This window comes from Amphibalanus amphitrite, unplaced genomic scaffold (assembly GCF_019059575.1).
Source record: "Amphibalanus amphitrite isolate SeventyFive unplaced genomic scaffold, NRLGWU_Aamphi_draft 000942F_arrow, whole genome shotgun sequence".
NCBI lineage: Eukaryota > Metazoa > Arthropoda > Thecostraca > Balanomorpha > Balanidae > Amphibalanus > Amphibalanus amphitrite.
This window is the reverse complement of record NW_024882436.1, coordinates 69675-80620: the sequence shown is the minus strand read 5'-3', so window position 1 is coordinate 80620 and position 10946 is coordinate 69675. Positions and strand designations below refer to the sequence as shown.

The 10946-nt window shown below is 51.1% G+C and overlaps 1 protein-coding gene across 1 annotated transcript; it reads right to left on the bottom strand.

Moving 5' to 3' along the window:
* Positions 1–8985: 8985 nt before the first annotated feature.
* LOC122368371 (tRNA-specific adenosine deaminase 1-like) lies at positions 8986–10731 on the bottom strand. Its single transcript, XM_043342249.1, has 2 exons — positions 9445–10731; positions 8986–9012 (listed from the first exon to the last, which is right to left on the bottom strand). The coding sequence occupies exons 1-2, from the start codon at positions 10729–10731 to the stop codon at positions 8986–8988; spliced, it is 1314 nt and encodes a 437-aa protein (XP_043198184.1).
* Between the last annotated feature and the right edge of the window lie 215 nt (positions 10732–10946).

Genomic DNA, 10946 nt, shown 5'->3' with positions numbered 1-10946 from the left:
AAAGCTCATTTCAAAGGTGGACTATTTCCTTTAATGTTTACAGCCCCTGAACAATAACCATTGCAAAGGTCACCGGGGTCCATTGAAACGGCCTGTGGCCCTGTTTCAACTGACCCTCAGAGAAGCGTTTCAATTGACCCCATCCGCTCCCGCCATCTCGCACGCGCCGTAAAGCACATGTCAAACGAGCTGGAGGGACGGCATCATGCTGAATGAAGGGCCAAATAAGGTGTTATTCCGGAGCCAGGAGTTCTTCTTTCAGCAAACAAAGGTATATGAGATATCACAAAATATTCATAAAAACGATTTCTCCCAAACGCCCCTCAAAAACACAAAAACAAGTGTCAAATCAAAATTACCGTCCGTTTGCCGCTCAAACGCCGTTGACAAAGGAAGTGGTCGAGCGCGGATGCGCAGTGGTGTCGGCAACGCCATATGTTGAATACTGTTGAAAATAAAGCCATGTTTCATCTGACCCCGTGTTTCAACTGGCCCCGCTCTCCCCTACGATCTATCGTGGAATGCCCCAGGTGCGTCTTGCGATGCACGGGTGATACGCCAGGTCTAAGCCAAAGGATTCAAGGGAGAGCTGAAGAAAAACACCTGGTCAACTACGGCGAATAATGGTGCTGAAAAATGGAAAGTATGGGTCAATGCAAGCCTTCATGACTATGAACAACTTTTCTGAGGACGCAAAGGCCAGCATTGAATAACGATATACGGATCGAAATTAGCAATGATTTATAATTAAATGCCGAACTAATAGCGCTGCAAAACCCTCCTAGTAAATTGTCAAGTCGGATTATACCCACTTGAATTAAACTATCCTAAATAAAATTTTTAATTAACTTTCTAACACTGACGTTCTTTATCATGCGATAAGTATGGGGTTAACCAAGATTCAGCATCTTCCGCGTTCAAACAATCACCTGTAAGGCTAGAACATGGCCAGGAAAAAACATGGTCGGGATTTGATTAACCGGATTATAAGTCGATTTTTCTTAGTCGGGATTTGATAAGTCGGATTTTTTACGCCAACCGCATTTTTAAGTCAAGTCAGGTCACTGATCTATGACGTCATAAATGAGCAGTCCTAAAATGAACTGTGTGAAACTGTCCTAAACTGTCCTAAAATGAACATTTTAGGACTGTGCTAAAATGTTCCAACTTCGCAACACCCTCGGTGCAGAGCTTTCATAGGGAGATGAAACTTACAGGATCTTATAGTATGATCGAGAGGTCTCACAACTTGTATAAATGTATATCTAGGATTTTCTGAAGGGTCGCCTGAGATCAGGTCAGTCTCTCACCATTAAAAGTCAGGGGAATATGGAAATTGCTAGTTTGGTCCGGAAATGATATACAACTATCTCAAATTCTCAGGCACACGGAATCGTGATTTCATGCGCTCCTTGCAAGGTCTGATGCTTCAATTTTGCTTTGTTGATCTTGTGTGACGTCATTTATCACGTAACTAAGGCTATCAGTTTTTCGTCAATAACTCCCGATCAACTAAAGCTACCGAGTCGATAAAGCCACTAATGGACATGAAAAGACCTGCCGAATCGATTGATATGCAATATGACCTCCTTTGACCAGCTTCGTGACCTGACGGGCTGTGACCTGACCTTGACCCGAGGTTAACACCTTAACCCGCGCGGGGCTGGGGTCTCCAGCCGAACGCGCGGGGCTGGGGGGGGGGGTAAATTTTACCCCCCCCCCTGTTATCTCCCGAACTAATGGTCCGATTTGGAAAATTCAAACGCCAATCAAAAGCTCTCATCACGAACTACTAAAAACATGTACTTAATTTAAAGTTTGAGGTCAAGGTCAAGGTCAGGTCAAGGGTACAAATTGCAAGTTTCTACAGTATCGGCCTTGCACCGTAGTTGCCGAAGAATGGAGTCATGGACTGAGACTGATCGCCCAAAACGTGTTCTTAGGCTACCAAGACAATATTCGTTGCATACAATATCATTCAGAGGTCAAGGTCAAGGTCAGGTCAGGTCAGGTCAGGTCACCAAAAAACAAAATATAGAAAAGGGCATGTGCGACACATGTTTTATGGGTCATTTTACTCATAGAATTCAATAGGCACACTCAATAAGTGATATGGACCACCTCTGGATGAATTTCAGGTCGAGGTCAGGTCAAGGTCAGGTCAAGTGAGGTCAAATTTTGAAGTTGGTTGTTAAGGCCTAAAAAGTTGTCTATCTGATGCAGTTTTTCACGGCGAATCGAATGGTGCTATTTTTGTTTTCGTACGAGGTCTAGAACTTCCAAAAAAGTCATTTTTCAAAAAAATTGTGTGTCGTGACGTCATAAAATTTTGAATAACTCCCACATTTTTGAACCGATTCTTCTAAAATTTGGTATGTAGGTGCACATAGACCACTTCTCTGACATATATTCCGGTTTTTTCGATAAACTCAAAATTTTGGATTTTATCATGATTTTCCCAAAAAAGTCAGTTTTTTGAAAAAAATTTAGGCCAAAATCCAAAATTTTCAAAAAACCGAGATAGCCATTTGATAGACAAAGTAAAATTACGTATAACCTTTTTTGTTACGTCTTGATTCCTTTAAAAATGAAGATGTTAGCGGCGTTTGAACTTTTGCCGTTTTTGAGGCGAAAATGGCGAACATGACGTCACTAAAACGTCAATTTCTCAAAAATTTTCCGACGGATTTCGCTCAAATTTTCAGAGAACGTGTCAAATTGATGTAAGAAAAGGTACAGAAAGTTTGGCGGCGCTGCGCGCCGCCGTTTTTGAGATATCGCAAAAATTCGCGAGGGGGGGGGGTAAAATTTACCCCCCCCCCAGCCCCACGCGGGTTAACTCTCGCCCGTATTGGTGTTTTTCCAGCCTCAAACGTATAAGGGTCCGTTGGAACCCCCCCCCCTTGCCGTTTCGCCCCTGATCGAGCTAGAGCTTCGCGGAAAAAACGAGCGTGTTGGCCGTGACGAGAGGAAGTCGATGATACCCAATTTTAAGGTCCTAGGTCATCGGTTGACTTTCCAGGTCAGGTCAATGACCCAAAAGTCGGGGAAATCGGAACCTGTTAGAAAGTCGTAAAGCGTGGCTGCTATGGGGTTTTCGGGGTGCTGATCACGAATATCATGTTAGTTTTGATCACAGATGATGTCTTCATGCATTTAGGCCAGGTCGGGTCAGGTCAGGTCAGGTCAACCAGTAAGGGTATTCGTAGTAGGTGGCAACCGCCTCTGACAGCTTCGCAACATGTTACGAGGGCACCAAAACTACTTCGTAAATGTTCATATGGCTGCTTAATTCAAATTCAGCTCCTAAAACTGGCCTAGAAACATGTAAAACTCGAAAAAGTGAACCGAGGTCATCAAAGGTCAATGACCTGACCTGACTTTCCGGTGACCTTGACACCCACCCTAATGCATGGAAGCAAGATCATATCCCATGTTTGAACGCTTAAAACCACGAAAAGACTGCAAACGACTAATGCGAGCCGACATACGCCGAATCGCGATTCCGGCCAAACATGGTCTCGAAAAGTAGGTCGCAGGTCAAAGGTCATTAAGGTCAGGGTCATGAAAATTTCAGGGTGGGTGTAAAATTGATTAACGCGAGGGTACTGAAAGTTTCGTCGCGATCGGCCGCTTTTTACGCGAGTTATTCGTGAAAAACCGAGGGAGGGGGTCCGTTCGACTCCCCCCTCTATACGGGCGAGGGTTAAGTTGATCTCACCCGAAGAAAAAGTATATCATTCGACACGCCTGAGCTAGACAAACACGATGCTGCTAAAATCGCGGATCTGCGATCATTTTTAGAGAAGTTATTTACCAAAAACCGAACCTGTGCCTTGGGCCACTTGACCTGACCTCCGAAGTCATCGGCTGACCCTGGTCCTTAAATCGGAGACCAATCGCTGCATTTCGTAACGACGCACACGATCGTTTCTTTCGTGAGGCTCCAGCTCAATTAGGGGCGAATCGGCGAAGGGGGTTGTTTCCTCACTTCCAACCCCCAACGTCCCCTCGGTATTCAAAAAACCTGAAGGTCCGGTGAGGGTTAAAACGTTTCTCCTGAACGAGGAAGAAATGTGAAAGTCAAAGCTCTAAGTATAGACGTCCTGTAAAAGTGGCCATAATAATAAATTCGTTAGAAATAAGATGCTTTTTAAACGACTTCCTCATATAAAATCGGGTGCTGGGACCAATCTTATAAACGCTTTAGAATGGACAGGGTGTCACTGGCTAAAGTTTGGGTGCAGAAAACGGCTATTACCTAAATGCAAAATGGTTTTCATGCATTTCAGTCAATTGTATATTGTCGGTCCCAGTGGCCGAGCTAAAAAAAAAAATCGGAAGTGTTTTGCATCTTTTACGCCCCAAGAAACTACACCATCTATCGAAGTGGGCGGGCTTATTTGAGATGGAGGGCGCATTATGCACGAATCGTGTGCTTTCGTTTATTTTGGACTGTATTTTACCACATCCACTGCTGGTATCACTATTAATATTATCTAATGCCGTGAATACGACAGCATTCCATTTATAAGATTGGGCCAATGGAGTTGCGCCCCGCGAGCTCGGTTTTCCGCTGGGCCGCTACAGGCCAGGAAGTCGGTCTTCGCCTGAGGGCAGGACAAAGGTCAGCGAGGGAGCGCGGGGTCAGCCAGGTATCGCCCAGTGCCGAGCGAAAGCCGCTCCCTCCCCTCTCTTCCCCTCTTCTCCCCTCCCCACCTCGGTATAGATGGGGAGGGACCGAACTGCCAATGTCATGCGAGCGGTCAAGGCCGCTCGCGCGGCAGCGACCCTGGCGGCCGGGTGCCGCAACTGGGATTCAGCCAAGTTACCGATTCGCCTCCTGTGGGAGAGCCAAACCAGGGGACATACTTTTTAGATATACTGTACGGTTGAATCTTTCAACCTGGCCATTCCCCTGGGGATGGTAAGCCGAGGTCCTTGTTTTTGAAATACCCATGTGTTTGCACACTTCCTGAAACAAGCGAGATTCGAAGTTCCGACCTTGGTCAGAATGAATGGTTTCTGGGCAGCCAGAAACCAGAATACAGAAACCAGAAACCAGAATACAGAAGAGGCGGTCAACCAGAATACGTGCCACCGTACCAGCCTCCTGGTTTGGCATAGAAAACGCCTCCACCCACTTCGAGAACCCACATGTCACCACCAGGATGTATCGATTGCCATCCGCAGTCACAGGGAAAGGTCCGGTCACATCGACTGACACCCACTGCCAGGGACCACTTGGCACGGGCATCTTGCCAAAAGACGCCCGGGGTTGAGGTGCCGGACTCTTTCTCTGGCTACATGGAACGCACGACTTCACGTACGTCGCGACATCCCGAGCCATGGATGGCCAATGAAACCGATCCCTAAGACGGGACAACGTCTTGTCGATGCCCAAGTGTCCCGAACACGGTGTGTCATGACTCTCATGCAGCACCTGGCGGACACCCGCCGGAGGCACCAACAACTGGCGATGGCCCTCGTGCGTCGTGAACAGAAGTCCCGTCCCCCGATCAACCTCCAACGAGTCACGGCGACTCAGATAGAACTTTACCACCGAGGAGGCGTCCGATGGACACGGGACACCGCTCGCCAGACACGATGCGATCATCAAGAAGTCAGCGTCTGACATCTGGAGACGCAACAAGTCCTGCGTATCTGAGCGTAAGTGTACCTCACGAACGGCCCGAGACAGAGCATCAGCATGGCTTATCTTCCGTCCAGCTTTGTACACCATGGTATACGAGTACTGTTCCAGTTCCAAGATCCACCGAGCCAGTCGCCCTCGAGGATCCTTGCAGGATCGGAGATAGGTAAGTGGACAGTGATCGGTAATAAGCGTAAATGATCTCCCTTGGAGATAAACTGAGAAGTGGCGGACCGCCCAAACAACTGCCAAACATTCCCTCTCAGTCACACTGTATGACATCTCGGCCTTTGACAGGCACCTGCTAGCGTAGGCCACGGGTCGCTCCAGCCCGTCCACCCGCTGACTCAGCACAGCTCCTATGCCGACAGTGCTGGCGTCTGTTGTAAGAACAAAATCCTTTTGGAAATCTGGAAAGGCGAGCACCGGAGCACTCATAAGAAAGCCCTTCAACGCGAGGAACGACTCTTCGCAAGAATCGTCCCATTGAAAGCGTGCCTTCGCCTCTGTCAGCCTCAATAAGGGCTTTGCTACCTCCGAAAAAGACGGAATAAACTTACGGAAGTAGCTGGCAAGTCCCACGAACTGTCTGACCTCATGGACACTGGCTGGACGGGGATACTCCTGCACTACCCTAACCTTTTCTGGGTCTGTACTTATTCCTCCTTCGTTGATCACATGCCCCAAAAATTTGACTTCCCGTTTAAACATAACACACTTCTCTGGGTGAAGCTTAAGACCGCTATCGCTTATCGCCTCGAGGACATGCTCAAGACGCTGCAGAGACTCACCGAAAGACTTCCCAAAGACCACTATATCGTCTAAATAAACTAGGCACTCTCTCCACGTGAGACCGGCCAACACGGCCATCATCAGGCGCTGAAATGAAGCAGGTGCCCCTTTCAGCCCGAACGGCATCCTGTTAAATTCAAACAGCCCCAAGTGAGTGGAGAAGGCAGTCTTCTCCTTGTCCCCTTCCTCTAACCCCTGTTGCCAGTACCCGGATCGCAAATCTAACGTGTGGAACCACACCGCGCCAGAAAGAGAGTCCAAGCAGTCATCCACCCGCGGGATTGGGTGGGCGTCTCCGTGAGTCACATCATTCAGCCGTCTATAGTCCACACAAAGCCTTAGTGACCCATCCTTCTTAACAACGGGCACGATGGGAGAAGACCACGGCGAAGAGCTGGGTCTTATTACCCCCTGTTGCCACATGTCCCTCACAGCAGTTTCCACCCCTCCGCGCTGGTGGTAGGAAAGCCGTCTGGGTGGCTGAGTAAGCGGACGAGCGGACTCCTTCAGAGGAATCGAGTGTGTCACCAGATTACATTGTCCCAGCTCCCCGTTCAGTGAAAAAGCGTGAACATTCTTTAGCAACAAGTCTCTAAACACATTTTTGTCTGCGTCACTCACTAAATCAGATTTGCTCACCATCCTCTCTACCCAAGCAGTGACAGCAGTATCATCGACTCCCAGGAGCCTGACTTTAGCCTCCTCCTTACTCGTAATGTGATCCACCTCACGTAGCGCAGCGTTCTCTGCTATCATCGCAACCTCTGTTTGAGCGGGAAGAAGGATTCCTCGCTCTGATGGGTTCACCACTCTAACGGGTATAGTGCGTGACTCACCCACCACTGCGACACCGGCAGCCGACATGATCCCAAACTTATCTGACAGCACTGGTGAGTGTTCAGTTACCACAGTATCTCCAACTGCGACCGTATCGGGGACACAGCACAATAGAACGGCTTCATGTTTAGGAGGAATGCACACCGAATGAGACATTTTGACACGACCAGCATCAGCCAAAACTTGACAACGCCGCACGGTTGCAACCTTTTTTCGCAAGTCAATCGACACGTGTGATCCCATACGCTCTAACACATCCATACCTAACAGGCAGTGAGGGTCTAAGTTCCTAACGACATAGATGGGGTGGTCACGCACAGTCTTTCCACCCACTGTCACGTCGCATGACACCACTTTTACCAACGGCATCGCACTCCCGTCCACGGTTACCGGAGAGCGCTCTGGCACCACCTCCGCGAGATCTAGGTCCCTCACAACATCCTCCGACACGACGGTGCACTGAGCACCCGTGTCCAGCAGCCACTGTACCGATTTGTGGGCCAGAGCGCCAGTAACAAAAATCTCGCAGTCAGTCCCCGCTTTCACTGCCGTGTCGGACTCATTCCCACACATGCCAACTGATGAATTTAGTCCCACTACACGAAGAATTCCCCTGCCGCACACCGCTCGTGCCCCAACCGACCGTCCCCCGCTACAAGCCACTGAACCCAACCCCGAAGAACCGGAGACAGTCTGAGAGGGCACATATCCCGCCGTCGCACTCCGGCAGCCACCTGCTGCCCCAGCCGAGGACCTGAGCCCAATGACACGAGCGATTCCACCCGCCGCTTTAGAGCCAGACCCTGACACAGAGGTATGTACCCGCTCTTCCACCAACCCATCACGAGCATCCTTCACTGAGTCCGGCGCTCGGTCCTCAGGTTCGGCAACTAGAGGCTGTTCACATCTCGCAAAAGTGAACGACGGGGGCGAAGAAGCGGACACTGTCGCTGTACTCACCCGAAGACCCACCAGGTCACCACGCTCCGCCTCGGAAAGCCGCCCCGACGGAAGTCCACGAATCACCTCCCCGTGCACAGGTCCACTCGGTGCCACAGGCGGACCGATCGCCGCAGCAGACGGTCTCCCACCGAAGGTGTCCCTAGTCGTCGGCGGCAGGCCGGTGTGGCCGGTCTGGCCGCCCGCCGCAGCAGGCCTTGATTTGGGTAAGATCTCTTCACTGCCTCTTGTACCCTGTCACTGAAACAGCTGATTGTTTCCTCTGGCTGCTTTTTTAGAGTAGCAAGGGACCTGGCACATTCTGTTGGAACGCCAGTCGCAGCAAACTCTTCCAGCAACAATTGCTCCAATCTAGAAAACTTCAACGTGTGTGCATCTGGTAGCCGCCGAAAGAAATCAAATGCCGCCCCTGACAGATATGCAGGGAGTTGCATGGCTTTCACCTCATCTGTCCATCCATTGGCCCTGGCAACTATGTTAAAGTGGTCCAAAAAACGTCCACAGTCCCCGAGACCATCGTACCGATCTGGACGGACACCAGCCATACTCACAATTGGCGGGGCCATTGACACAGCACCACGCTGTTCACTCTTTGGCCCATCTGCGTCATCTTTCATCATCTCCTTCACCCCACTGATCTCCTTGTTGTCTTCGTTCACCATGGCGAAGGCGAAGGGTTCCGCTGGGCTGCTCTTGCTGCCACCAATGTAGTAAAGACCTCTTCTTCTAAGAACTGTATTTACTTAGCAGCCCAGCACGCTCAAGCTATCCTGGAAACAGGGACCCCAAATCAGTAGCTGCAGACATGCACAAGCGCTCGTCACATGCAGCGCCATGCAGGGGCCCAATCCCACCAGAGCATGCCCAGGCACACAGCACAAACCATCCACATTCCATGCAGCCAGGAATCCATTATCACAATATGAAACATGCCTATCAAACTTTACATAGCACCGTTTGCCACTCTGAAATTACTTCAAAACACTTTGTCACTTAGACGTCAAACTGAGACAAGGCTGCTCCCTAGAACCTCAGCTATCACCCGAACGGTCAGCTCCATCCACCACACGAAACTCAATTAGGTGCGAGGGTTTCACCGTCCAATTTCCGAACGCATCATTTTTCACATTCCGCCATCGATTTGTGTAGTGTTCAGCCAAACACTTCACCTCCCTGTAACTCATTTTCTCCAAATTACTAACCTCATCCCTCAGGCAGGCCGGGAGCTGCTCTAGGGCGACATCTTTCGCCAGTTCCACGAACTCCTGCATCACCTCTCGCCGACAGATGGCCACGCGAGCCGCCGGCGTACCGCGAGCCTTTTTGGTGACACCCTGTCGTATTCCCTCCACGGAAACCTCGAACTCGCGGGTACATCCCCTGCTCCACGTCACAGCGCACGGGGACGGCACAACCTTCACTCCCTCCGCGGCACTTCCCTCCACCAGCGTCCGACTGAACTCAAACTCCTTTCCAGCCTGCGCCAGCACTGGCTCCACAATCAGCCCTGGTCTACCGAGCAGCGCCCGGCGCATCGCCGCCTCACTGTACGGGCACGGACCCGTGACCACCGAGCTCAGAGTCAGTGGCTGCGGCAGCCAGCAGCTCAGCAGAGCGCCCTGCAGGCCCAGCCGCAGCCAGCGGGCCAGTTTGTCGCTGCACGACATGGACAGGGTGCGCTCTCCGCGGCCGGGCTTGGTCCGCAGCACGCCCGTCACGTGGTACCCAGCGCCCGGCTGAAGAGGGTCGGCCGTCTCACCAACTACTGGTTTGGCACCCGTGCGATAGATGTCACTGGCGTCAGAGACAGATGTGTTGAGGTTCTCTGCTGAAGGAAGGCTGTCCATGACAGCTTCTCCATCTTCTAAGGCGATTCGCTTAGGCTCATGTTCTTCTTCACATCGTTGTTTCTTCATTGCACGTTCATCTCCTGCGTCATACTCCGTCTCATTTTTCCGAGGGAAGATCGAGCAGTCTCCACATGGCGTATGACTCGTGAAGAAATGCACCCTCACTCCTTCCTTCAGCCTGACACATCGTCCACTCTCTTCCTTCTCAAGCCACTGACTTTCACCGCCACCCACCACCGCCCGTCGCACCTCAGCCATCAGAAACCGCCGGAACGCTCGCCGAGCCACCACTTCTGCGTGCGAATCCGCCAACTTCTCCCCTGTAGCGCTCAGCTGGCTGGCGCCCAGGCACTTGCTGCCGGTTCCCAAAGCCACCACCACCGGCTGGGTGTGTGGAGGCGAGGAGAGAAGGAATCCAGCCAGAAGGGCCCACTCGCGACTCGCTTGCGGTCGCGCGCGGCGGGGCAGGCGAGAGAATTGGTCGTAGCACGCGGTGGCGATGAGGTCAGGGAACCCTGCTGGAGGAGTGAAGGGAGGCGGGACGGTCGCCGTGGAGATAGATCGTCCGGCTGTGTCGGCTGTGAGCTCCGTCTGGGAGGGAATGGCAGCGGCAGTGACGTCTTCGTCTGGGTCGGCCATTGGACCGCAGTTAGCCGACAGATTGTCGAAGAGAAATCAATCACGGTTAGAGTGAATTTATAAACACCACCTGTTGCAAATTAGCTGCTGGTGAGTCAAGGTCGAGTACTGGAAGAACAGGTTTGTCTTTTCAGCTTGCGGTTACCAGCCAATTTCTGCCGCACAGGCCCAGTCCACTGGTTCCGGCCCTGCGATGCAATGTATCGGCGTCTTGA